The 26098-nt window shown below is 46.9% G+C and overlaps 2 protein-coding genes across 4 annotated transcripts in view; one reads left to right on the forward strand and one right to left on the reverse strand.

Moving 5' to 3' along the window:
* The window catches only part of Syn1 (synapsin I), a 70041-nt gene that overhangs the window by 1325 nt on the left and 42618 nt on the right, over window positions 1-26098 (reverse strand). For both annotated transcript variants that reach the window (XM_090326132.1, XM_090326131.1), the window contains exons 6-12: window positions 5017-5079; window positions 4232-4374; window positions 4062-4136; window positions 3870-3972; window positions 1845-1991; window positions 1444-1531; window positions 760-1351 (exon numbers count right to left, since the gene is read on the reverse strand). In XM_090326132.1, the coding sequence (XP_090182258.1) occupies window positions 760-1351; window positions 1444-1531; window positions 1845-1991; window positions 3870-3972; window positions 4062-4136; window positions 4232-4374; window positions 5017-5079 (1211 nt within the window). The remainder of the gene's footprint in view (window positions 1-759; window positions 1352-1443; window positions 1532-1844; window positions 1992-3869; window positions 3973-4061; window positions 4137-4231; window positions 4375-5016; window positions 5080-26098) is intronic.
* Window positions 15405-19053, forward strand: Timp1 (TIMP metallopeptidase inhibitor 1). Of its 2 annotated transcripts, none has more exons than XM_090326149.1 (6): window positions 15405-15509; window positions 16393-16521; window positions 17763-17842; window positions 18019-18145; window positions 18365-18489; window positions 18785-19053. In XM_090326149.1, the coding sequence occupies exons 2-6, from the start codon at window positions 16401-16403 to the stop codon at window positions 18953-18955; spliced, it is 624 nt and encodes a 207-aa protein (XP_090182275.1). In that variant the 5' UTR covers window positions 15405-15509; window positions 16393-16400; the 3' UTR covers window positions 18956-19053. The 2 variants fall into 2 exon arrangements, with proteins under 2 accessions (XP_090182275.1, XP_090182276.1); XM_090326150.1 differs by having other exon boundaries at window positions 15426-15529.

Raw genomic sequence — 26098 nt, forward strand, 5'->3', positions numbered from 1 at the left:
GACTAGTACAAGATGAAGAAGGGTAGGATTAATGGAAAGAGCCCTGGCCCAAGTCTAGGTTTGTTTGGTGTACAAAGGAAGATGAAGGAGGTTTCCAGTCTAAAGGTAAGGATTCTAGAAGGGACTGAGGAACTTGGGCCAAGGACAGGCTGCTAGGGCCCAGTCAGTCTATAAACAGAAGCACTTGGGTGAAGGCAAAGAGGACTTTTGAGCTGGGGTGGGGTGGGATGGACCCAGAGGAGGCTGGGAGAATGATGGAGGGGCAGATAGATGAGCCAGGAGGATTTGGGAGATAGACCAAAACGTTGCCTAGACCGTTCTGGAAAGGATTGCCTGGGAAGAATGGAGTGACAAGGCCAGACACATTTCAGGGATGGGCCAGGAGGAACAGGGCGAGGGCAAGTTTGGCAGGAAAGCCTGAGTTGGGCTGGGCCGGGAGATACTAGAGACGGGTCTGTCAGGCACGGGCTGTGGGCCTCGACTTGGGGACTTTCCCAGGGCCTGTTGTTGGAAGCAAGTGGAGGAGGGTGAATGGAAAGTGTCTGGGATCTGACATCAAATCCCAGGATGGAGACAAAACGATGTAGATGGGGAGGAGGAGCGCCAACCCGGAGGTGGGGTTTGGCTTTTGCTGCAGGGTTCTCTGATGGGAGCAACCAGAACCTGGGTTTGCTGAGCCGTGATACTAGGGCTGCCCTACCAGGCCCGGAACCCTCTTTGTGAGCAGCAAGGCGAGGGCTGCTGTAGGGGGCCCCTTACTTGAGCTGGGGGTGCGGGGGACCCCCGGCAGCAGCGGTGGTGGGTGGCGGCACATCCTGACTCGGTTTCTGGGCCAGCTGTGGCTTGGCAGGACGTCCAGCGGGACCTGGGCCGCTGGGCCGGGGCTGCTGCGTGGTGGGTGGCCCGGTGCGAGGTCCGGGACCTGCCTGGCTAGCCTGGCGTGTGGGGCCTGCGGGGCCTGGGGGTTTTTGGGGAGGGCCCTGACGCTGCTGCCCCGCTGGTGGGGCCCCAGTGGCTTTAGGCGGAGCCGGGCCAGAGACAGATGTCTGACGAGTAGCCTGTGGAGGGCCTGCCTGGCGCTGGGGAGACGGAGAGGCAGGCGGACGGGCTGCAGGAGGCGCCCCAGGGCCTCCTGCCACTGGACGGGATTGGCGGCCTTGCCCCTGGGTCATCGGTGCGGCCTGGGACGCAGGCTGCTGGGGCGATGAGGTGGGACTTGGGAGGCGCTGGGGCAGAGGACTGCCAGCTGGGGGTCCGAGGCCGGTAAGGTGCTGCTGGCCCTGCGGTGGCGGACGCTGCTGCAGTGGGGGTCCCTGACGTTGGGGGCCCGGGCCTGGCTGTGGAGGGCCGCCTGGTGGACAAAGAAGAAAGGACAAGTTAGAAGGAGAGGGAGAGATGGTCCCATGGAATAGTGGGAGCGGGAGAAAGCTGGCTGACCCTTACCCTGGGGCGGGGGTCGTTGCTGAGCTGGAGGCCCTGCAGGCTGCTGGGAGGTCTGGCGGCCTAAGGGCAGGGCCCCTGGGGACTGAGTCTGCGGCAGAGGAGTGAAGCAGGACAGGTTAAAAATAGTTACCAGCCATAGTGTATCAGCCAATCAGAATGACCATCCTTCCCTGTGTACTGGGTGTTTCCCCTTTTGTGGGCAGCTGAAGGGGTGTGGGGCTGAGTCCTCCACCCCATCTACACTCAGGTGGACGAGAGAGCAGCAGTCATGTACCACGACTTTACACAACTGGCCATTCAGGCCATAGGTGATGCTTGTAGTTTACTGAGTATCTGCTCTATGGTCCATGCTTGACCAAGGACTGGCCTCCTTGCCATTAGCTCCATGCCAAGGGCCTGACCTGGCTGTGAGAGCCCCTGCCAGGGGAAGCATCCCTTTGCCGCTGCCGAGGCAGGGCCTGGGCCATCTTGTTGACCACCAGCTCCACGATGAGTTGTTTGTCTTCATCCTGGTGATCACCAATGAGTGGCATGGAGGAGCCCACCACCTGGGGGAAGAAAGGGAAGCCAGTGAGAGAAAAAGGCAGAAAAGACATGGGATGTCACAGTGACCACATGTTTTGACTTGACCAAAAAAGCATGGACACTTGCAGGAAGTGAGGTCTGGTTCCAAACAGGTATTGGTTGAGCACTGTGAAGAAGGCTTAAGAAGTGACTTTTGATTAAGATCTACAAACCAAGTCCCATGGGACATATCAAGCCTGTCATTTGCAGGGCTCGTGAACTTAGAGTGATTTATTTATTTATTGTATTATTAGTCCCTGAGCTCTTCAGCTCAAGTCTAGTATTCCACCACTTGAGTCACAGAACCACTACTTCATTTACATCGGGGGGGCGGGGGGAGAGTATTGGGGCTTGCTCTCAGGACCTTATACTCCCACTTGCCCTTTTCAGTGAAGGCTGGTTGTCTACCATCTGAACCACACCTGCATTTCCAGCTTTTTGATGATTATAGCTAAGGGTCTCATGGACTTTTCTGTCTGGGTGAACTTTATACCCTGATCCTCAGATCTTAGCCTCATAAGTAGCTAGGATTACAGGAGTAAGCCATTATTGCTCAGCTCAGATCTTTTCTCCTCCTCCTCCTCCTGTGCTTCCTCCTCCTCTTCTTTTTGTTGGTCTTGAGGCTTGAACTCAGGGCCTGGGTGCTGTGCCTGAGCTCTTCTTTTATTATTAAAGAATTTATTAACATTGATTTTTACATCATATTTCAAATGACGTGTTTAACAAACAAGTGTTCAAGAAGGGAATCTCTATATACCATCACTGGCACTTAGATTTTAGAACATAATCAAAATTAGGCTGAGGGTTTATATGTCACAGATCCCTGAACTCTTTTGCTCAAAGCTAGTGCTCTACCACTTTGTGCCACAGCTCCATTTCCTGTTTTTTAGTGATTAATTGGAGATAAGAGTCTCATCAGGACTTTTCTGCTAGCTTTAAACCACAATCCTCAGATCTCAGCTTCCTGAGTAGCTGGATTACAGGCATGAGTAACTGCACCTGGCCTTGGCTGATACCTTTTAATGGTTAGAAAAAAATGTTTCATGATAGGTTAAATTTAAATTTCAATGTCCATGAGCAAAGCTTTTAGACAGAAACACACAAGTTCTGTCCATACATACAGCTACATTTATGATTTTACATCTTGCCTGTGGCTGCTTTCTCTGAATTGAATCAATTAACAGAAACTATAGGGCCCACAAAGCCTAAAACATCCATGGTCTGGTCCTTCACAGGAAATGTTTGCTGGTCCCAGCTTGAGAGTTTTTCAGGAAGGAATTTTGTCATTTCCAAAGTGCTTCCCTATTGTTGAGTGCCAGTGGCTTACAGCCAAAATCCTAGCTTCTCAAGAGGTGGAGATTTGAGGATTAATGTCCAAAGGCAGTCCAACCAGGAAAGTCCATGAGATTCATCAAAAAGCCAGAAGTGGAGTTGTGGCTCAAGTGGTAGAGCCTTGAGGAAAAAGAAAACAAAACAAAAACAACTAAAGGACAGTACCAAGGCTCTGAGTACAAGGCCCAATACAAACACACAAACAAAAAAAAATCCAAACAAAGTGCTTCTCTATTGGTCCAGTTCACTGGAAACTTGAAAGGTAGCTAATTGCTTTGCCGGTTACCACCGGTGTCTCCATTCACTGAACACTTTATAGCTTGACAAGTGTTTTTTGCCATTTATCAAAGATGTCCAGATTCACAGAGCCTGACTAGAATTTGCTATTTTGCCCTTAGTACAGGACATCCCAGTTCACCAGGTACTTTCCAGTTTACTAGAGCATGCTGTCATTCACTGAGGACTTTCTGTGTGACAGGTGCATCCTCATTTGGGATGTTGCTGCCCCACCAGTCCCTGGGTGTCCCCACCTCAATGATGTGGTCCCTTCCATCCTTGCCATGCAGCGCTTCCACTGCACAGATGTCCAGTCCCCCAAAAATCTCTGAGCATGTGTCCACCCACAGCTTGTACCTGCCAAGACAAGAACAGGGCAGCCTGTCAATGGCCAAGGTGGCTACTCTCCCATCCTCCATCCTCTTTCCCAAGTGTGGATCCCTTACCTGTCCGACATGGCAATCTGCTCGAGCATAGCAGAGCCTGTGTTGGTTTTCCAGTTCCCTGATACTGATGTTCTCCTAGGGAATAAGGAAGAAGACGTTGGAGGGGGGGGTGCCGACATGTAGGAGACAGAGCAGGAAATATACTCCGAGACCCCAGTCTCTCCACTCACATGTAGGCCTTATAGTTCTGCCCAATCTTCTGGACACGCACGTCATATTTGGCGTCAATGAAGGGCTCGGCAGTGGCGTATGTCTTGGTCAGTGCCACAACACTTGCAATGTCCTGGAAGTCATGCTGGTTGTCCACCTTGACCTATGGACAAAGGGGAGACAATCAGGCACCAGGAGGGATGTGGACACATGACACAGATACTCACACATGCAGTGTGGCAGATGCTATACACAAACACAAAGCTGGCAGTGTATTGAAGCATACTATAAACCACGGTGTTCTCCATTTTGAATGTGTAATGCCTTTTTCAATACAGTTGTGAATAAACACTGTATATGGGACACATATACAGGATTCCACCCCCCCCCAGACAGGCATAGAGAAGCTGGGACACACTCAGACTTACAAATGCCAAGTCAGCTTGCCACATACACACAGACAAAATCAGCTGGATGGAAAGCATACCGGACCCCCAAGACCCTGCAACATAAAAGGTGACACAGTGCATGTTCAGCACACAGGCATGCACATACACATAGACCCAAGATCACACACACCAGCACAATAAAAGAACACCAAATTGGCTGAAAGCATGCTGGAAAAATGAGCTAGCCAAATCAGCTGACTAGAGGAAGACATCCCAGGACACTACTGTCAAACACAATTACTGGTATGCATTGAACACAAAACCATTTACCCCTACTTACCCCAACACACACCAGGGCCGAAAGCATGCATGTACAAATGCCCACATGCATGCCTGCCCTCCAGCTGCGTACTCACCTTGCCCATCCCAGAGTGGGCATGCCCCATCTTTATGACCACAGGGTATGTTGTGCTGCTGAGCTGGTGGGGACAAAGGCAGAATGGAATACGGTCAGGCTGCAGTGCTGGCTACCAAGAATGAGAGAGGTGCTGGCCCCTGGTGACTTGTACCTGTAACCCTAGCCACTGGGAAGGCTAAGATCTGAGGATGGAGGTTTGAAGCTAGACCAGGCAGGAAAATCCACGCTACTCTTATTTCCAATCAAACACCAAAACACTGGAAGTGAGGCTGTGGCTCAAGTGATACAGCACTAGCTTTGAATGCAAAAGCTCAGGGATAGCACCCAAGCCCTATTTCAAGGTCCAGGACATCTCTCTCTTCCCTCTCTCCACACACAGAAAAGAGGAAAAGAGATGTTCAGTGACCCCCATGGAGAATGAGCCACATTAGGACCTATTTTGTAGAAAAGGAAAATCAGAGACCGACAGCTGCTGGGAGTCACACAGCATCTCCAAACCCAGAATCCAACCCCAAGCCCTATCTGCATGTCCCGTCCTCCACCCTCTCACTGCCAAACTTCCCGCCTCTGCTTTCCCAAGAAGAGGCAAGGAATAAGGGTGGAGGACTTCCCAGCAAAGAGAAAGTTTATTTTTATAGTGAATAGTTGATAGCAAAAGTGAGTCTATTTATGGGGGTGTAGTGGTTAGCATGTAGCAATAGACCTTTTAGCCAAGCCTTGTATGGAAGATCACACACACATACCCACATTCTCAAAACTTAGATCTGTCTAGCTCAATCTAGAGATGTCCATGCATGTTGAGATGGACCCTTGACACATGCTCAAAGCACACCAACTAGATGCTAATGGCTGGGAAACACTCCACACTCTTAGACATCAAATCAGCACTTTGGAGCCCACACACGTATCCTCCCTCCTTTCCTCTAAAGCCACATAACTGAGGGGCATGCAAAGTAAAGAACAACCTGTGTAACACATACAACAGAACTGGACACCTACTTAACACTCCTGGGTACATGTGCAACACCTCTAGGCACATGCACAACCAACAGATGTGTCTACACAAGACACAGGAGGCTCACATGCTTTTTAGGTATTCCCCATAACCACACCCTCATCACTCCAGCCTGCCTCACATACTTGGGCAGACAAAATTCACATATAGACACATGTACACAGCATACACAGACGAACACAGAAGGGGAGATAGCACAGCTCTTCTATGTATACACAACACACACACACTCAGCAGAAAAGACTATGTTGTCTCCTATAACCCTGTGGAGTTAGAGGGAACCAGGTTAAAGCAGTGTAGAGAGGTAGTCTTCCCGGGGCTGCTGGGGTGGAGGCAGTTCCCGAAAGGCACAGGAAGCCCCACATACTCAGGGTGACCCTTTGGCCTTCTGGCCTCATCCTCCCTTTCCCTTCCTCATTTCCCAGATGACTTGCGTCATGGAGGGAGATTCTAAAAGGCATGGTTTGGGGAGTGAATAGGGTTCAGGTTGTCTCGGCAGCATGCCAGGGGAATATAGTGACATTTTCAATCAAGCATGCTCATAGCACACCAAGGCATCCACAGCACAACATTCAGGCACAAACAGATTCTTAGGAATAAACAGATCCAACTGGGCATGCATGCCACTCTCGGAGCAGATATTTACCAGAGACCTATGGGTACACATGCGTGCCCACTCTAATTTGCCAAGCCTTCTAGGTCTTTTCAGTGCTAGAGACAAGACTCAGAGCTTTGTCACACTAGGCCCGTGCTCTAGGTTCTGTTTTTCATAAACCCAAGTGGAAACACTTGAATTTCCTAAGGCCCCGCTCCCATCACCCCCCGCCCCACCCAGGATCCGAAGGATCTCAGGATCATAGCCGAATTCCTTCCTGGACCTCAGTTTCCCAATGTGTACAAAGGGCCCAAACACTTGGTACACAGAAGGATCTTTTGCTGTTGGTGGTGGTCATGGGGCTTGAACTTTGGGCCTGGACACCATTCCGGAGCTTTTCAGCTCAAGGCTAGCACTCTACCACATTGAGCCACAGTGCCACTTCTGGATTTCTGGTGGTTAATTGGAGATCAGAGTTTCAAGGACTTTCGTGCCTGGGCTGGCTTTGAACCATGATCCTCAGATCTCAGCCTCCTGAGTAGCTAAGATTACAGGCGTGTGATCCACCATCACCAGGCTTCATGGTGGGATCTTCAGGTGTCTTCTCTGTACATTATAGTTGCTCCCCATAGGCCCTCCATACCTACTAAGCTCACTAGTTGGTTGCAGGCCTAGACACCCTCTCTGAATCCCACACCAACCCTGTTTCGAAACAAGCTAGGGACAGGTGGCTCATTCCTCTAACCTCAAGAAATTGACATCTGAGGTTTGCAGTTCAAAGTCAGCCAACTCTGGAAAGTCTGTAAGACTCCCATGTCCAGTGGGCCACTAAAAAGCTGGAAGTGGAGCTGTGACTCAAGCAGTAGAGTGCTAGCCTTGAGATAACAAAGAGAGCCCAGGAACAGCTCCAAGGCCTTTGAGTTCAAGCTCCAGGACAGGCGCATAAAAAAACAAAAACAAACAAACAAAACCAAAAAAAACCCTGAGAACAGTTGACCTGATCCACACTACTTCTCACATTTAAACACTCAGCAAACTCTGTGCTGAGTCAAGATTCACAGTTAAGAGAACTGGCGTCAGAAGCAGGGTCAGCACAGGACTTTCCCTGTCCTCACGTCTCCCTCAGTGCCGCCATCACATTACTCAGCCCCCTGTCTCATTCACTCTCACTCCCCACTTTCACAATCAGCTACTAGAAATTCTTGGTTTCCTCCTTCCTTTTTATCCCTTTTTGTCCTCTAATAGTCATTTCTTCATTCTCATTCCTGGACAGGTCTTTCAACCACTTTGTGTCTGTTTCCTCATCAGATAATAAAAATGTAACTCACCGGGATGTTGTGAGGAATAAATCAGTTATTTTGTGGGGGAGGTGGGAATCTCTCTTAGCTCACTATCTGGCAAAATCTCAGTAAACTTGTCTTTAAAAAATGTTAGGAGGGGACCAGGAGTTTGGCCTAGTGGTACAGTGCTTGCCTAATAACATGCACCAAGGCCGGCTGTTCAATTCCACAGTACCACACACACAGAAAAAAAGCTGGAAGTGGTGCTGAGGCTCCAGTGGTAGAGCTCTAGCCTTGAGAAAGTCCAAGGACAGTGCTCAGGCCCTGAGCTCAAGCCCAGGACTGGCCAAAAAAAATGTTGGAGGAGGGCCAGAGGGTGGTCTAGTGATAGAGTGCTTGCTTAGCATTCATGAAGCCCTGGGTTCAATTCCTTGGTACCACACATACAGAAAAATCCAGAAGTGGTGCTGTGGCTCAACTGGTAGAGTGCTAGTCTTGAGAAAGCCCAAGGACAATGCCCAGGCCCTGAGTTCAAGACCCAAGACTGACAAAAAAATTGTTGAGAGGGCCAGACGCTGGTGGCTCAGGCCTGTAATCCTAGCTACTCAAGAGGCTGAGATCCTGGGATTGTGGTTCAAAGCCAGCCCAGGCACTAAAGTCCACGAGACTTATCACCAGAAAACCAGAAGTGGCACTATGGCTCAAAGTGCTAGACTTAAGCTGAAGAGCTCAGGGACAGTACCCAGGCCCAGAGTTCAAGCCCCACGACTGACCAAAAAAAGATGTTAGGAGAGGTGGGAATGTGGCTCAGTGGTAGTTTGTCTAGCATACATGAAGCCCTGGGCTAAATTCCTCAGTACCACATAATGAGAAAAATACATGTAAAAGGCACTGTGGCTCAAGTGGTAGAGTGCTAGCCTTGAGCAAAAGAAGCTCAGGGATAGTGCCCACGCCCTGAGTTCTGAAAACTGGCAAAAAAGATGTTGGGGGTTGAGTAAAGGGTGTGGCTCTCAAGTAGTAGAGAGCACAAGCACAAACCCCAGTTCCACCAGAAAAGTATTGGATGCTATTAACTGTAGAGAGCTATTACATTCGCCATTACAAGATGGCGCTGGCATCCGCCTTTGTGGTTGCACCACTGAGTTGTTTGTCTGAAAGTTTCCAGGAAAAGATGTGATTGTTCATGAGCTTTATGCATGATTGGAAGTATGTGTAATGCCATATTGCTGCTTGTTTAGAATGTGCTATAGAGGTGTACTTATATTATTGGCTATAGAATTGTAAGAAAGCAAATGTGATTGGATGATGGGCCTTTATAAGCCCCAGATTTTGAGGAAGTCGGGGTCGACCCGGCATAGCTGTAAGCTTGCTGAATAAACTGCTGCTCGAGAAGAAGTCTCACGTGTTGCGTCTTCCTTGCCGGCCGAGGGGACAGCGACAACTGGTGGCCCGTACGGGGACGCCCGTACGCCAAGACCTTCACTTCCAACAGACTTCAGAACTCGAGGTGGTGCACCGGTAAGTTTCCCAGGTAAGGGGAACCAATTAAAGTCTCAGGTAAAAGAGACCAATTAAAGTCCCGGGTAAAAGAGGGACCAATTACTTTTGCTCTTTTCTGTAGATAAAGAAAGAGCGGGGAAAAGCTCCGGTTTTGAATTATGGGAGCCTCACAATCATCTCAGCTGGTAAAAAGCGCAAAGGAACTGAAAGTGAAACAAAGTATCTTGAGACTTTTCCTCCTTAAGGTGGAGGAGGTAGCTCCCTGGTTCTCTGTGTCAGGTAATCTATCATTGCCTGCATGGGACAAGCTAGGGAAGAATTTAGACCATGTTGCAAATCAAGGAAGTCTAGGGCCCGGAGTAAAACCCATTTGGAAACTAGTTAGGAGCTGTTTGACTGATGAGCGTTGCTCCGGCGCACTAGTGGAAGGAAAAATAGCATTGGAGGAATTTAAGGAGGAAAGGTCAGAATCAAGGAGTGAAAATTCAGGGGAGGATCGAAAGGTTCCTTCTATTTATCCCCCCTTGCCGCCTGAAAATAGGCAGGAGGAGTCTAATTTAGAGGAGCCTGTGCTAGGCGCAGTATCTCGAGTTCGTATTACATCGGACTGGAAGAGGTCGCGCAAGAAAGCAGACCTTAATGCAGGACAGGAAGTTCCTTTTTTCGAGGTGCTGCCCCCCCCTACGTTTTGTATGGGTGGTATTGCCTCAGGGAATGGCCAATAGCCCCACCTTATGTCAACTGTATGTACACGCAGCTTTAATCCCCCTGCGAAAGGAATTTCCATCAGTGAAATGCTTATATTATATGGATAATATCTTGTTGGCTTCCAAAGACCAGGAAATGTTGAATGAGCCTTCTAGTTTATTAGTAAAGTGCCTTGAAAATAAAGGATTATTTATAGCCACTGAAAAGGTTCAGAAAAATAGAATATCACAGTATTTAGGAAGCATTATAACATCTCAGAAAATAAGGCCATTGAAATGGCAGTTGCGAAAAGATAACCTTAAGACCTTAAATGATTTCCAGAAATTGTTGGGAGATATTAATTGGATTAGAACCTCCCTCCCTATGAGCAACAGTGAATTAAAACCCTTATTCGATATATTACAAGGTGATTCTGCCTTAGACTCACCAAGAATGTTAACCCCCGCAGCCAGAAGAGTTTTAGAAGTTTTGGAAGAAAGATTAGATTCAGCATTTTTACAAAGAATAGAACCAAGACTAGAAATTTCTTTAATTATTTTGGCTTCTTTTAAATTGCCTTCAGGAGTCTTGTGGCAGACTGGACCTTTAGCGTGGGTTCACCCTAAATTGTCACCTGCAAAATCAATTGAATACTATCCCACAGCTGTTGCAAATTTGTCCATTTTGGGTATTAAATTTAGTATACAACACTTTGGTTGTCAACCTAATCTTCTTATAGTTCCTTATACTTCTGATCAAATTCAGGTTTTAAGTGCCACCATTGATGAATGGGCTATTTTAAATTGTATGTTTACAGGAAAAATAGATAATCATTATCCTAAGAGTCCTTTTTTACAGTTTTTTAAAGAACATCCCGTGGTTTTTCCGGTAGTTACAGCAAAACAACCTATTATTGGAGCAGTTAATATTTTTACCGATGGCTCTAAGAATGGATTAGGGGCCTATTTAATTGAAGGACAGCAACCAGTTTTATGTCACTTTCAACCTGGATCGGCACAGAAGGTGGAGTTACAAGCTGTTATTGCTGTATTTCAGAATTGTCCCTTTCCTTTTAATATTATTTCTGATTCCCTTTATGTAGTAAATGCCTTGAAAAGTTTAGAACTTGCTGGGGTTATCAGCAAAAGTAGTAGTGTTTATAAATTATTTGCACAATTGCAGGAATTAATTTGTGCCCGCAAGGCCCCATTTTTTCCAGTTCATATACGTGCTCATACAGGATTACCCGGACCAATTAGTTTGGGTAATGATGTAGTGGACAAGTGCACACGTGTGCAAATGGCCTTTACTGTTTTTACCCCGGAACGACAAGCTCAGGAATTTCATAATCATTTTCATGTTAATACCCGCACCCTACTATCTCGGTTTAAATTAACTCAGCAAGTGGCCAGACAAATTGTGTTAAATTGTCCAAAATGTGTTACCCACCTACCGGTTGCGTCATTGGGTGTTAATCCTCGTGGTCTTCTTCCTTTAAAAATCTGGCAAATGGATGTTACCCATGTTATGGAGTTTGGAAAGTTAAAATTTTTACATGTTTCAATTGATACATGTTCAGGAATTATTCATGCCACTCCTTTAAGTGGAGAGACAACTCATCATATAATTACTCACTGCTTGGAAGCTTGGGCTTCCTGGGGCATGCCTTATTTAATAAAGACTGATAATGGCCCCGCTTACACTAGTAAGCAATTTCTTACCTTTTGCCAGACTATGGGAGTACAATTATTACATGGATTGCCTTGTAATCCTCAAGGACAAGGTATTGTGGAACGTGCTCATCGCACCTTGAAATTCTATTTACAAAAACAAAAAGAGGGAATTGGATATAAGAAAACACCTAAAGATAGAATTTCCCTTGTTCTTTTTACTTTAAATTTTTTAAATTTGGATATTCAAGGCCATTCTGCCGCTGATAGACATGTTTCACCAGCTATAGGACTGCATAAAGGACTTGTGAAATGGAAGGATGTATTAACTGGCCAATGGAATGGGCCAGATCCCGTGCTCTCTTGGGCACGAGGAGCTGTTTGTGTGTCTCCACAGAAATCACAGGATCCCATTTGGGTGCCGGAACGTTTAGTGAGGAAAGTGCAGAAGGATGAGCGTCATGAAAATCCTGTCGATGATGCTGCTACTGATGATGCTGTTGTGGCCATTAATGGAAACTCGAGTATTGTGGGCAATAATGAAGACGTTTCCTCTACCAATGCCAGTGACTAGTACTTCAAACGTATACCCATATATATTCACCACTAACAGTTCCTTGATTGTTCCCTTTCTGAATGTTATTTAAGTCAATGTTGGAATGTTAGTGAATTTAATTCTGCTGTGGTTATGCACATGCCTACCTTTATTCCAATTCCAGTAGAAGCAACAAAAAGGAATTTAATAGTGAAATTGAGAAGAAGACCAAAGCGTAATTTTGGAGTGACTGCATTAATTGTTTTAGTATCTTCATTAATTGCAACTGCCGCTGCGTCTGCTGCCACTATGATTACTTCCATTCAGACTGCGACTACTGTAAATACTTTGTCTGAAGTGGTTTCACAAGCTATGGATACTCAAGTACAAGTAAATCAGCATTTAGCCCGAGGACTTATAATTTTAAATCAAAGAGTGGACTTGTTGCAAGAACAAATGGATTATATGTTTCAATTTACTCAATTAATGTGTGTAGGAACCACGTCTGGTTTATGTATTACTTCCTTGGATTACTATAATTTTTCACATGCTGCAAATTTATCCCGAGAATTGGGTCATATGCTTCAAGGATCTTGGACTCAAGAATTTGAAAATCTTACTAATCAATTACGACAGGAAATTATAATTGTTATTTCCACCCGAGTAAATATTACTACTGTGGGAGAATTGGTAGATTGGATTTCCCAATCCCTAAATTGGGTTAAAGAATGGGCTGGAAGTGTGTCCTTAATTGTTATTTTATGTGTTGGATTAGGATTATTGTGCTGGTTTGTTCTTGTTTTGCGCAGACAAATTATCAGACAAAGGAAGCGCGATCACATGGTCATTATACAAGCTCTTATGGCTCTCCAGCAACATGAATCTCCCCAAGAATGGCTGGGTATGCTGGGTCAGTAGTCAACGACGGGTAAGAGTAGAGATTGGTCTTGGTATCAACCTAAGACAGACTCCGATGCTCGAGTATCGGACGTTGAAGACGGGTAAGAACCAAGAGGCATCTCTCCAACCTAAGACAGGCATGATCCCTTACCCTTTGAATGAGAAAATTGGGAAGGCGTTTGGAGACCTGATCAATCTCTGAATTCCTACTCGAATTCTCTATACTTTCAGCCAAAAGAAAAAAGGGGGAGATGTAGAGAGCTATTACATTCGCCATTACAAGATGGCGCTGGCATCCGCCTTTGTGGTTGCACCACTGAGTTGTTTGTCTGAAAGTTTCCAGGAAAAGATGTGATTGTTCATGAGCTTTATGCATGATTGGAAGTATGTGTAATGCCATATTGCTGCTTGTTTAGAATGTGCTATAGAGGTGTACTTATATTATTGGCTATAGAATTGTAAGAAAGCAAATGTGATTGGATGATGGGCCTTTATAAGCCCCAGATTTTGAGGAAGTCGGGGTCGACCCGGCATAGCTGTAAGCTTGCTGAATAAACTGCTGCTCGAGAAGAAGTCTCACGTGTTGCGTCTTCCTTGCCGGCCGAGGGGACAGCGACAATTAACATCATCATCATGACCATCATCATCAGCAGCACCACCAGTTTAACATCCTTTCAGTAACTAGCATTAATCAAGCAGGATAAAGAAGTTCTTTAGATTGATTAGCTCAGGTCTGAGTTCCTAGCTGCTCCGGAAGGTGAGTTCTTAGCATGGTGATTTGAAGCCATCCTGGTATGGCGTTAGCCTTGTGTGGGGGCAGGGAGAGATAATGTGCACATAAAAACTTTAGAACAGTGTTTGGTACACAGTTAAGCTGCTGGTCTCTGGAGGTGGTTTTTATTCTGCTGTGGTTATTGAGCTAACCTGCCTAAGTTAATAAAGCTTAATTAGCAAGGGGGTAATGGAGAGTGACTGAGATAATTTATACAAAGACCTAAGCTCATCGTACACAGTAAGCGCTCAATACGTGGCTGCTGTCATTGCTATCATTATCATTATTATTGGTCTGTTCTCCCTGAATTAAAGGAGACTGTTAATCAGCCCTCAGAACCCATCCCTAGGACCCCAGGGAATCTTCCTGCATCATCAGGAAGCTGGTGGGCAGGGGTTGCCTCATCTTATCCTCAAATAGGGGCGTGGGATGGTTGGTGGGGAAGGGGTAGGGCAGGATGGGGTGGGGATCGGTTTTCTACTGACTCACTAGCTTTTACCACCATTCATCCCCCACTTCTCCCTGCTCACTAATGCTCACTCCCACCATTCCCAACTTGCTTGGACTGTGCCAAGCCTGGGTTAGAATCCCAGGGCCCAGGAGCCTAGGTTTGAATCTCAGCCATGTTCTGTGACCCTGGGAAAGTTCCTTAGTTCTATAGCTCATTTTCTTCAGGTTCCCACTCAGAGATTTGCTGTAAGCTTTTAAGGGAGATAAACTATATCCAGTACCTGGTACACAATCAGTGACATATAAATGCTGGCTATTTGCCACCCCTCCCCGTGTGTGTGTGTGTGTGTGTGTGTGTGTGTGTGTGTGTGTGTGTGTGTGTGTGTGTGTGTGTGTTTCACCCAGTGGTATGAACCCCCAGGATCCACAGGGCATGGAACCCCAGGATTCATTCACTCAGGCTCCTGTTGTTTTTTGAGAACAGATACTGCTCTGGCACTAGCTCCAGGTCACCTTCATTCTTGTTCCAGTTCTGCCATTTGTTAACTCTTTGATCTTGCATAGGTCACATAACCTCTCAGTGTGTCCCTACCTCCTCATTTCACTTGCCTTCTGTCCTTCCATGGCTTTTCCTCAGTTTCCCATTTGCCACCCCTCACCAGAAAGTTAGACACATCAGGAAAGTGATTGTTGTAGGCTTGGCACAAAGTACATGCGCAAGAAACATCTACAGACTGAACTAATTCGGGCTTCAGGCATGAGAACCTTGGGGTATGTGAAATTGGAGATATTCGTCCGATTTTTGGCTTGGGCTGTCTACAGCTGCCTTGAGGCCGCGGGAAGGAATGCTTGCGACGACGTGGAGGGGGAGGAGGAGGGGGCGGCAGCGGCGCGGGCGGGGGAGGGTGTATCTTCTTTGGGCAACCCTCGGCCCGCCCCTAGGCCTGGGCTGGGGATGAGTAATGCATCCAGGAAGCCTGGAGGCTGTGATTTCCGCGCCAGCCCCGCCCCTCGTGTGGACATTTATCCTCCACCGCTCCAGCCCTGCTGCCATCGCCTCAGATCCCGAGCATAGAGAGACACAGCGGTAAGCAGAGAGCCACAGCGGTAAGCGGGGCCCCTTGTCCTGGTCAGGCTGAGGCTGGAGGCTTTGTGCTGGCCTCTGGGCCCATCCAAGTCTTCTGCCGGATGCCAGCCTACATGGCCTTCCTGTGGGCACAAGGATTCTGGACTCACTGAGGGGGGGACAAAAGGAGGGAGATGGAATACCCCACCCCCAACTGGACTCAAAACTCTGAAGCTTCTAGCATTCATCCCCAATCGCCACAAACCCATGACTTCCCAAACACCAGCAAGGCCTCACAATTTGCCAACTCCTCTAGTTCCCATGTTGCCCCCCAAGTCCTCACCGCAGCCTCTCAGAAGCTCTTAAATTCTCTCCCCCCAAACTTCTCAATTTCTCTCTAAGTCTCAACCCCTCCTTTGGTGTCAAATCCCTCAGTTTTTCCCTTTGCCTTAAACATACCAAACCTTTTTCCCAGCTTCTGCACCCCACAGTCTTCTTAGAATTCCTCAATCTCCCTAAATTTCCTCCAGGCTTCCTATATCTTAATAGGCACAAGCTCTAAACTCCCAACCTTCCCCCAAACTTCTCTAGGTTCCCAGCCCTTGGACTTCTCAACCCCAAACTCCTCAACTTCCAAACACTCCCACCCCACCCCCATTAAACCCTCAAACTTCTCAAACTTCCCAGCCATCTTTATTTACCAGTCGCCACAACCCTATAATTTCCCAATTCACTCAGTCCCCTAAATCATTGTCCCAACTCTCCAAACCTTAAATTCTGAGCTCCCTAACCCCTTTAAGATTACCAGACTCCAAATTCAAATGCAGTTAGATAGCTATCTAAGCTATCCAAGTCTACAGATCAGCGGGGTTGAGGGCTGTCTAACACACTTCTTTCCCAACAGAAGCCACCATGACTCCCTTCGCTCCCGTGGCCTCCGGCTTCCTCCTGTTACTGTCACTGATAGCCCCCAGCAGGGCCTGCACCTGTGCCCCACCTCACCCACAGACAGCCTTCTGCAACTCTGACCTTGGTGAGTCTGGTCCCTGCCTGTCCACATGCTCCATCTGCTTAGCCTTCCATGGCATCTTCCTCTGCAACATTTCCACTCATTCCAGCATCTCTCTGTTGCAGTATCCTCAGACTTCCAACAGTATGCCATTTACAAGCTCCCCTCATATCCTGTGTACTGGCTGCTCCCTGTTCCTGAAACACCCTGCCATCATGTTATCTAGATAAGAGGAAGAAACAGTAAGACTTCATCCAAGGCCATCTCCATAAGCAGGAGACTGTGGCAATGAGGATTTTCAGTGGGGGAGGAAGACTGGGCTCATCTCCCAGTACAGTATAGGCAAGTGGGACTCTACTGCCAAGTTGTAGCTGAGAAGAGGGATCAGTGAATGGAGATGTAAGAGACGTGGGGATTGGGTGAGGATTCTGGCTAAAGATGCCCTAATGGGATTCTTGCTGAAACCAGACCCAGGTGATGAGACACCATGTGAGGCTGGTGAATGAAAAACCCCATCAATTATTGAGGGGAATCAGATGTGGGTGTGTGGGGTCTCACTAAACTGACTTAGAATTCTTTTTTTCCAGTCCTGGGACTTGTTCTCAGGGCCTGAGCACTGTCCTTGGGCTTTCTCAAGGCTAGAAGTCTTCTACTTGAGCCACAGCTCTACTTCCGGCTTTTTTCTATGTATGTGGTACCGAGGAATCGAACCGGGGTCTTTGTGCATGCTAGGCAGGAACTCTACCACTAGGCCAAACTCCCGCCCCCCCTGACTTAGAATTATTTGCTAAGTATGGATTCTACAATAAAGTGCACATGTGGGCCCGGGAAATGTTTCAAAAGGCTATAAAGTTTGGCTAAGCAAAGATTCTTTGTTCCCTTACCTGATTTTGTAATTCCTCATCACACACTTAACATCCTCTAACATTCCATGCACATCTTTATTTCTAGTCTGTCTCTTGTTGAGAGTGTGGGGTCCCCAAGGGAAGAGGTATCTGTGTTTTGTTAAGTGCTGGATTCCTCTCTGGCAATTCATAGTTCCTGACATACAGTAGGCACTCCAAAATATTTGTTGAGTGAATGAACAAATGAATAAATGGAAAAGCTTAACGTGTTCAATGAATCCGTGAACAGATGTATAAACTACTTTGTGTGCTCTCTTTGTGGGCATTATAATGAATACGTGTTTCTACTATGATGACTACTTTGTTTTTATTGGCTTATGACACCCATTTGACTCCCTCCCTACTCCCCCTCTCCTATAGTCATAAGGGCCAAATTCATGGGGACCGCAGAAGTCAACCAGACCACCTTTTACCAGCGTTATGAGATCAAGATGACTAAGGTACCTCACTCACCCCTCCCTAACAATCCCTAACATCCTCCTCAAAATAGCTGCTGGCCACTACTCAGTGAAGCAGCTGTCTGTAATCTCAGGATTTAGCTATGAGACTTCAGGGAAGAACGTGGAGTGGGAGGATTGTGTCAGTAAAAGGACTGTTCCCTCACATCTGTCAACAGATGTTCAAAGGATTCAACGCCTTGGGGCTTGCCACGGACATCCGGTACGTCTACACCCCCGCCATGGAGAGCGTCTGCGGATACTTCCACCAGTCCCAGAACCGCAGTGAGGAGTTTCTCATCGCGGGTGAGGCCCCGCCCTCTCCCCCGGGCCACACCCACTCTCCCTCAGCCGGACCCCTCCCCACTATAGGGTGACGGCAAGGCTCCAAAAGGAAAACAATTTCCAGTCTTTCAGAAAGGCCAGGACTTTTTCTTGCTGTCTGTAAGCTTAAGGCTCCAAGGTGGCACCACCCATCTCCTGCCCACTCAAAGTCACCTTGCTGTTTCCCTCTCTCCCTCCCAGGACAACTGAGGAACGGGGACATGCACATCACCACCTGTAGTTTCCTGGCTCCTTGGCACAGTCTAAGTGCGGCTCAGCGCAGAGGCTTCACCAAGACCTACAGTGCTGGCTGTCAGGCATGCACAGTGAGTGCCTGTTTCTTGCCTAGACTTCGTTCCCAGGGCTCGACTTGTTTCTTCCTCCTTCTGGCTATTGTTGGCTTTGCTGTTGCCTCCCAAACCTGACACTGCCCCCTTGGGAATTTTGCTTGTTTCTTTGTCCTGTGTTTGATTACTTAGGATTGCCTGGTTGTTCACTGAACCTTCTGCTTCTCTCCAACTCTCCTGTATGTTTGTAGATCATGTTGCCAGCTGAGGAAAGTTCTCCCTCTAGGGGAGGGAGGGAAAGGAGGATAACACTGACCTTTCTTCTCTCTTCCAGGTATTTCCATGTTCATCCATCCCCTGCAAACTGGAGAGTGACACTCATTGCTTATGGACAGACCAGCTCCTCCTGGGTTCAGAGAAGGGCTTCCAGAGTCGCCACCTTGCCTGCCTGCCACGGGAGCCAGGGCTCTGTACCTGGCAGTCCCTGCGAGCCCGGACCGCCTGAAGCATGGCCTGACTGGGAGCTAAAGCCTATTTGATATTTGGCTCCATTCCCCTCCTTTCTTCCACATGGTGAAATAAAAAAAAAAGTACCATCCAGCAGACACTGTCTTTGTGAAGTTAGTGCCTGGGAACAAACTTGTGTCAGTGATAGCCTGGGACCAATGGGGAATGGTGCAAGGTGTTGGGGTGTGGGCCTTCAGATGCTAAGAATAGGGCCCTTGTAAAGGGCATGTAAAGGGCAAATCCCCCTAACAAAACAAAACAACAAAATGATGTTGGGGTTAAGTGCTGGTGGCTCACAGGTGTAATCCTAGCTACTCAAGTGGCTGAGATTTGAGGATCAAAGTTTGAAATCAGTCTGAGAGACAAACCCACTGGACAAATCCACCAGCCTCGTATCTCCAATTAACCAGCAAAAAAAAAAAAGCTAGGCTGTTTCAAGTGGTAGAGTGCCCGGAGTTCAACTCTGTATCAGGACACACAGAAAAGATGTTGAGGTTTTTTTATTTTACACAAAACAATGCACTTGGGGGCCGAGAGTTTGGCCCAGTGGTTAAAGTGCTTGCCTAGCATGCATGAAGACCCGGGTTTGATTCCTCGGTACCCCACATACATAGCAAAAAGCCGGAAGTGGTGCTGAGGCTCAAGTGGTAGAGTGCTAGCCTTGAGAAAGTCCAAGGACAGTGCTCAAGCCCTGAGCTCGAGCCCAGGACTGGCAAAAAAAAAAAAAACTGAATGCACTGGTATTAGCATCAATATTGGATTAGTACTGATGATCTGCAGAATCAGTTATGGTTATTTAAACTGTATTTTCTCTCTTTTTTGTCAGTTTTTGTCAATCATGGGGCTTGGACTCTGGGCCTAGGCTCTGTCCCTGAGTGTTTCAGCTTAAGGCTACTGCCCTACCCCAGGGCCTGGGCTTGTCTCTGAGCTCTTCAGCTCAAAGCTACTGCCCTACCCCTGGAGCTTCAGTGCCAATTCCTGTTTTCTAGAGGTTAAGTCTCAAGGTCTTTAGTGCTCAATACTCAAATCTCAGCCTCCTGAGTTGGTAGGGTTACAGGCATGAGCCACTAACACCCAGCTTGCATTTTCACTTTCAATTTTCAGTTTCAAACACGCTGCTACAGTAATTTATAATTTCCTAATTGCCCAGAACCTTTTAGATAATAAGTGAATTCACAGCCATAAGTCCAAGTCACAAACCTCATCATTTAATAAAGTATTTGGGAAGGGCCTGGTCAGATGACAAACAGCCTTTGTTCCCTTATGCTTTGTCTTGAGGTTGTATGGGGATGCCCTGCCCCAACCCTGGCCTCTGTCCCCTCCCTTAGGTGGAGTTCTGTTATTTCTTTTTGTCAGTTGTAGGGCTTGAACTTTGGGCCTGGGCACTGTCCTTGAGCTTTTCAGCTCAAGGTTAGTGCTTTACTACTTTGAACCACAGTGCTACTTCTGGTTTTCTGGTGGTTAACTGGAGGAAAGAGTCTCATGAACTTTCCTGCCTGGGTTGGTTTTGAACTGAGATCCTCAGTTCTCAGACTCCTGAGTAACTAAGATTATAGCCCTGAGCCACCAGCACCCTGCTCTGTTATCTTTAACTTGACTGTAAGAAGGGGGACTCAGATCCCCTTTTGTGCCCTAGCCAGGGACTCTAGAAAGAGGAATAGCTCCAGCCTACCACCAGCAGCCTATGGGAGGTTTAAGAGGGTTTGTTGCTGTAGAGTGGTGGGATAGGGAAGTAGGAAGATGGAGAAGTACTTCAGCTTTGCTTTTCTTTCCCCTCTTGTTTTAAAATCAGGTTGACCCAGGCACAGGGGCCCACATCCTACACCTCCTCTACCCACTTGTCCTTTCCCAAACTGAAGTCTCTGGACCTGACCCTTACCTTCTGAATTTATCTTCTATAAAACTCAAATGTGAGACAGGAGTGCTGGCTTACACCTATAATCCTAACTACTCAGGGGCCTGAGATCTGAGAATCACAATTCAAAGCCAGCCCGGGCACTAAAATTGTGAGACTCTTCAATTAACCACCTGAAAACCGGAAGTGGAGCTGTGGCTCAAGGGGTAGGGCAGTAGCTTTGAGCTGAAGAGTTCAGGAACAACACCCAGGCCCCAAGTTCAAATCCCACTACTGACAAAAAAAACTCCAATGTGAGCCCTCCAAACACTATCTCTGCACCTTTCAGTTCCCAAACTGGGCCTCAGTCCCTCAGCCTTTCACCTACTCTGAGGCTCTTGCTCCCAGAACTGCAAAGATTGTGACTATAATAAAAGCCCTAGGAACCAGAATTTCAAACAGCACCCTTAGTGGAACACCCAATGTTCTGTTGGCTTGAATCGGTTTGCAAAGGCTCCAACAGGACTTCTTTGGTAAAGGAAATAATCCCCAAATTCTCTTCCATCAGACTACTTGTACATGGTAGCCCACACCTGCAATCCTAGCTCCATAACAACAAAAAAATGGTACTGACTTCTCACTTGGACTTGCAAATGTCCAAAGGTAAACTAAAAGCAGAAGAAAACCTTGGTATTCCTGTTTTGATTGTGTATCTGTGTCCTTTGCTCTGAGCCATTTTCTTCTGCTGTCACCTTGCAGCCCCCCTGGAGATAAGGAAGTATGATAATATCTTGTGACAAGTCAGTACTTAGAATAACAAAGCTTTCTTATCTTGACCTGGCTCCAGCTGACCATCCTGAGAGGACTGAGCAGTCCGTCTCTGATCACCTCTGACCTTGGGACACCACTAGTGATCCAGACTGTTTAATAAGGCATACCTTTGCCCCTCCTTCCCCTATTAAAAACCGAAAGCTCAGCAGGGCACTGGTGGCTCATGTCAGCAACCTTAGCTATTCTGGAGGCTGAGATCTTAGTCACAGTTTGAAGCCAGCCTGAGTAGGAAAGTCCATGAGACTCTTACCTCCAGTTAACTACCAGAAAACCGGAAGTGACACTGTGGTTCAAAATGGTAGAGCGCTAGCTAGACTTGAGCAAAAGAGCTCGGGGACAGAGCCCAGACGCTGAGGTTCAAGCCCTACAACCACCACCATCACCAACAGCAACAAAAAACAAAACGAAGCAAAACAAAACAAAACAAAAAACCATTTAAGCTCATGTATGCACTCAAAAGATAGGCTCAAGTGCATACCTTGTTTAATCCCCTGGGTAGTTACAGTCCTATAATAAACTTTTCTCTGCTCTTTATCAGTATTCATCTCTTTATTTGAAAGAGAGACTGAATCTGACATTTCCCAAGTTTCGAGCTCTAGACTACAATTACAATGCCAGCACTTGGGAGGCAGAGACAGGAAGATCATGAATTCAAGGTCAACCCGGGCAGGCTACATTCCTAATTCCATACCAGCATGAGCAACTAGTAGTGCAGTAGCAGAAGGAAATAATCAGGGCTCTTTCAGGTCACATGAGATCACTAAGTATGACCCCTGAGTCCTCTCTGGTCTATTTTGGGGAGCTTTTTATACTCCTGGGAGCTTAGTTCAGGCCCAAGTTATACAGTGCATCAGGACGGAATTTTTTTTTTTTTTTGCCAGTCCTGGGCTTGAGCTCAGAGCCTGAGCACTGTCCTTGGACTTTCTCAAGTCTAGAGCTCTACCACTTGAGCTTCAGCACCACTTCCAGCTTTTTTTTTTTTATATGTATGTGGTACCGAGGAATCGAACCTGGGTCTTTGTGCATGCTAGGCAAGCACTCTACCACTAGGCCAAACTCCCGGCCCCCAGGACGGAATTTTTATTTTTTATTTTTTGCTAGTCCTGGGCTTGAGCTCATGGCCTGAGCACTGTCCTTGGACTTTCTCAAGGCTAGAGCTCTACCACTTGAGCCTCAGCACCACTTCTGGCTTTTTGCTATGGATATGGTACCGAGGAATCGAACACGGGTCTTCGTGCATGCTAGGCAAGCACTTTAACCACTAGGCCAAACTCCCCGCCCTGAATTTTTATTTTTTTGGTGGGTTATGGGGCTTGAACTCTGGGCATGGGTGCTGTCCCTCAGTTCTTTAGCTCAAGGCTACCGCCCAAGACCTTGAGCTACAGTGCCACTTCTGGTTTTCCAGTGGTTAATTGGAGACAAGTGTCTCACTGACTTTAGAGCCTGGACTGGCTTTGAACTGCAATCCTCAGATCTCAGCTTCCTGAGTAGCTAGGATTATAGGCATGAATTTTTTTTTGCCAGTCATGGGCCTTGAACTCAGGGCCTGGGCACTGTCCTTGGACACTTTTTGCTCAAGGCTAGTGCTCTGCCACTTGAGCCACAGCACCACTTCCAGCTCTTTCTATGTATGTGGTACCGAAGAATCCAACCCAGGGCTTCTACATGTGAGGCAAGCACTCTACCCCTAGGATATGCTCCCGGCCTATGAATTTTATTTTTGTGCTGGTCTTGGGGCTTGAACACAGGGCCTGGGCATTATCCTTGAGATTCTTTTTCTCAAGGTTAGCACTCTACCACTGGAGCCACAATTCCACTTTTGTTTTTTTTTCTGAGTAGTTTATTGGAGATTGAGTCTCAGGCCCTTTCCCACCTGGACTAGCTTCAGATCACACTCCTTAGATCTCAGCCTCCTCTGTAGCTAGGATAATAGATGTGAGCCATCACTAGCACCCTGCTCATGTATTTTTTCTGATTCTTCTGCCTCTACTTCTCAAATTCCAAGATTACACGCGCCACTATACCTGGCTTATACTGGCAGATTTGGGGCATTTAGTACTCATGTACCTGAGCAGGAAATATCTGCTGTTACATTTACGATGGCATCAACATCTACACATTGGTTATGTCTGGGAAGGTCTGAACATTGCCTGCCATAAAAGGACAAATGATGGCCTTTGTTGATGGGCATGACTAGAAGGGAAAAGGATCCAGGATCCATTCTGTTCCCAGTGATATTACTATTCCCGCAGCAGTCTGAAAGACTTCAGCAGCTCCCGACAATTCACCAAATGTTCTTACTAGCTCTCAGCTCTCTTACGTGGCTCCCTGGTTTTGGCAAACCATTCCTGTGTGCTCAGCTATCCTAGTCCCTCAAGGAAAGTGCAAAGTGACAGAAGAAGGATAGTACATAGCATGGAGCCATTCTCTTGTCAATGAGTCTACTCTGCAGGTAGAATTTGCATCCAAACCCTGAGGCCAGAAAAGCATACAAGGCTTCCCCCTGCCCCAACCTGAGACCCAGCATGAGCAACCCATAGGATCTATATAATCCTCACATTACTCTTCTAGAAAAGTCTATTAAAGGCATGTATCAGCAGCATTCAGTGTATTCATTGACAACTCTCTGAGAGAAATTTGTGCAGGCTGAGAGAATGTGTGTAGACATCACAGCCCTGTGAGGTGTGTAGCCAGGATACAATCCAGTGGGTGATCCAGCATAGTGAATGACCTGAAAACCAACCCTTCCTTTTATCTAAGCTTCAGTCCTCCTATCTAGGCAAATGGAAATCACAGCCCTTACCTAGAATCTTTCAGGGGTCTCTGCTATGGCATGGAAATTTTTTTCTTTTTTTTTTTTTTGTCCATCGTAGGACTTGAAATCTGGGTCTGGGCGCTGTCCCTGAGCTCTTCCGCTCAAGGCTACCACCCAAACCCCAGAGCCACAGCGCCACTTCCGGTTTTCTGGTGGTTAATTGGAGAGAAGAGTCTCACAGGCTTGGGTTGGTTTTGAACCATGATCCTCAGATTTCAGCCTCTTGAGTAGCTAGGATTTACAGGCATGAACCATTGCACCTGGTTGGGAGATGGTTTTGAAATGTGTTTCTCCATTACATATTTTTTATGTCAAAACACATGAAATTCTCAGACTGGGGGTGTGGCTTAGCCACAGAGCCCTAGCCTAAAGTGCATATACTTAGAGCTTGATCCCCACTACTGCACAACATAAAACAAAACCACAAGCAAACACTGGGATACTCATGACAATATGTTAATGTGCATTATCACTAACAGTGACCTAATTTCTAGATAGGCAGTGAAGTGTTAGTTAAGAACATGAACCCAAACACAAGGTATTGATTTCAATCCCCAGTATTGCCAAAAAAAAACCCCTGCAAATCCTACATGCTTATAATATACTTTGATCATATTGACTCCCCTGTGTTATTTGTGTGTGTGGATCATAGGGCTTGATCTCTGGGCCTGGGCGCTGTCCCTGAGCTCTTCAGCTCAAAGCTACCACCCTACCCTTGAGCCAAGCCCCACCTTGCCATTTTCAAGAGGTTAATTGGAGATAAGGGTCTCAGATCCTTTTGTGCCAGGGCTGGCTTTGAACCTCAATCATCAGATCTCAGCCTCCTGAGTAGCTAGGATTACAAGCATGAGCCACCACACTCCTCTGTTATTCTTTCTTTCCCTTTATACCCTCTTTTTTTCCCACTATTCTTTGTGTGCATGCATGTGGGTGAGCACACATGTGCATGTGCTCATGCATTCCTGGGGCTTGAACTCAGGGCCTGGGTGCTATCCCTGAGTTTTTATGCTCAAGGCTGGCTCTCTATCATTTAAGCTACAGCTCCACTTCTGGATTTTTTTTATTTTGGAGGTTAATTGGAGATAAGCATCCTTGCATTGACAGATAGCATTTTCCAAGACTTTTGAGGAAAAACATCCTTCTAACCTGTGATAGCAAGACCAGCTATGAAGTCCTCACAATGGACAAATCTCTACTGTTATAGCCCTCTGCTGTTGTCTAGGCTATAGATAGCAATTCCTAAGCCCTTTGTAAATCCTTCCTTTGATTAGTACCCTATTCATGTTAAGTCAAATCCTCTGTTTCACAAATACCCCACGAAGAAATACCATTTATTTATAAATATTTTAGCACCATCTCCCCACTGATCACCCCCCCCACTGACAAATCTCTCATTCACAAATGCTCAGCAGTAATCTAAACCGCAGTCATAACTATCTCTCTTAATATCTGCCCACCCACTGACATCTCCTAGGCTGACAAATCTCTCCATTCATTAATATCTTTATTTTTTGTCAGTTATACGGCTTAAACTCTGGGCCAGAGTGCTGTCCCTGAGAAATGTCTTTCTACTCAAGACTAGTGCTCTACCACATTGTGCCACAGTGCTATTTTCAGTTTTCTGGTGGTTAACTGGAGACAAGAATCTCCTAGACATTCCT

The sequence above is a fragment of the Megascapheus bottae genome, chromosome X, assembly GCF_031878675.1.
Source record: "Megascapheus bottae isolate mThoBot1 chromosome X, mThoBot2.hap1, whole genome shotgun sequence".
Lineage (NCBI taxonomy): Eukaryota > Metazoa > Chordata > Mammalia > Rodentia > Geomyidae > Megascapheus > Megascapheus bottae.